General features: G+C 40.7%; 1 protein-coding gene across 1 annotated transcript; it reads left to right on the top strand.

Moving 5' to 3' along the window:
- Positions 1-552: 552 nt before the first annotated feature.
- SARC_14674 (hypothetical protein) lies at positions 553-1176 on the top strand (the record flags this gene model as incomplete). The annotated part of the gene is made up of 2 exons (XM_014291193.1): positions 553-660; positions 994-1176. Coding segments are annotated over 2 exons (291 nt in total), but the record flags the coding sequence as incomplete, so codon positions are not given.
- Positions 1177-2195: the final 1019 nt, after the last annotated feature.

Genomic DNA, 2195 nt, shown 5'->3' with positions numbered 1-2195 from the left:
GGGACATCTGCCTATGTATTGGTCTCAATAGCTTGTAATCATTTAGTGTGTTTAGTGGGACATCTGCCCATGCATTGGTCTCAATGACTTATAATCATTTAGTGTGTTTAGTGGGACATCTGCTCATGCAATGGTTGAAGAGAATCCTGTTGTCGTATTTGGAAATGGAGCTCTTTCTCACCGACTGTTGTTGGTCTATTTCATTAGAGTTGTTAGCAGAGTGTGTTTATTTTCGGACTCAAGTAGTAGGTGCGAGTCTGTTGAACAATAAACCCTACAGCACGCACTACCCATCATGACCTGTCGGATGGCAACCAGCAGATTACAATAGTAGAGCCGTAAGTGTGCACAGTCGACTAGCCAGCCAGCATTCCTATCGATCAAACCTTAAACCATAAAACTTCAAAGCCATAAACCCTAAACCCAGAACCTTAAACCTCTAAAACCCTAAACCATAAAGTTTCAAAGCCATAAACCCTAAACCCAGACCCTTAAACCTCTAAAACCCTAAAACCTAAAAAAATACACAGGTGGTTACTCAAGCCCAGGAGATGACGAAGGAGCACTTCAACGACTTTATGAGCGAGATTAACAAGCGAATATTGAGTCTGGTGCAGTCGCTGATAGTGACGGAGAAGCTGGGTGGCATCCTGATCATAGGCACGTGGGAGTGTGTGTATGCTTGTATGTATGTGGGAGTGTGTGCATGCTTGTATGCATGTGGGTGTGTGTATGCACGTGTGCATGTGTGTGTGTGTGTAGCTGTATGGGTTGTCTGTAGTTGCCAGTACAACCTCGTATATCTATTAGTAGACGAGTTCATGGATAATGAATAATACTTGCCAAACCTATTAATAGACGAGTTCATGGATAACGATCAATACTTGCCAAATATATTAAAAGACGAGTTCATGGATAATAATTAGTACCTGTCAAATCTATTAATAGCCGAATTCATGGATAGCAATTAATACTTGCCAAATCTATTAATAGACGAGTTCATGGATATCGACGGCGAAGATAATGGTACCAAGATTGACCGCGCAAACTACTTGCGTGCGGCACTGGGGGGTATCAATGACCAAGACATCATGAAGAGCGCCTGCAAGGCACTGGGGCATGTGGTGTTGCTAGGAGATAGCACCCACTTCAACGATTTCGTCGATTTTGAGGTAATGGCTTGTTGGCACGTATATATATATAGATATATATATATATATACATATATGTATATATATATATATTATTTATATATATATAATATACATATATATATATATATAAATATACTGATCAGGTATGTATGTCTGTGAATACCACGGGCAAGAGTACACATGTGCACACAAAACATAATATATGCGCAAGTACAAACACACATAGTTTTCTGAAACATAGTATACTTGTGCATAGGGTCCAATCAAATTGTCTCAACACAAGCTTGGTGTTACCACGGTCATAATCCATCCTGTGCATTTTCTCGTCTGAGTGTTATTCTATCATACGCTTGTAGGATTCAGGGTTTAGGATTTTAGGGTTTTAGCGATTGAATCTACAACCACAAACATAGCAAAGCAGGGATTGGTTTGAGGGTTTACATGTGTAAATCCTCAAAGCGAAGAGTTTGTTTGTATCGTAAATCTAATAGACGGACTTTCCCAGACATGTCGCACCTGGGCATACGAAAAAGCCGACGCACAGATTGCTTAAGATAAGATATCAGAGTAGTGTCTGTGGCATTTGTATAGTTTGCAGTCTGGGCTCCACTTGGATCGTGCCTATAGGCCAAGCGCGCTTCGGAATGGCGCCTAGTCTCTGATGTCTGTAATATAGTATTCATCATAGTCTGTGTTATAGTATTTATAATATAGTCTGTAATATAATATTCATCATAGTCTGTGTTATAGTATTTATAATATAGTCTGTGATACAGTATTCATCAGTCTGTGTTAAAGTATTTTTAATAGTCTGTAATATAATACTTGTTCATATGCGCCCCGCTTTCTACTCGCCTGCAGGTAAAACGGGCGTTGGAATGGCTTGAGATGGACCGCAAAGAGAGCAGACGCCACACCGCTGTGCTGGTATTGAAGGAACTGGCCTTGAACTCACCTACCCAGTTCTACGTGTATGTGACATCTCTTCACACACACACACACACACACGCACACACACACACGCACGCACACACACACACT

This window comes from Sphaeroforma arctica (assembly GCF_001186125.1).
Source record: "Sphaeroforma arctica JP610 unplaced genomic scaffold supercont1.4942, whole genome shotgun sequence".
NCBI classification, from domain to species: Eukaryota; class Ichthyosporea; order Ichthyophonida; genus Sphaeroforma; species Sphaeroforma arctica.
The sequence above is the reverse complement of the archived record's forward strand: the minus strand, read 5'-3'. Positions and strand labels throughout refer to the sequence as shown.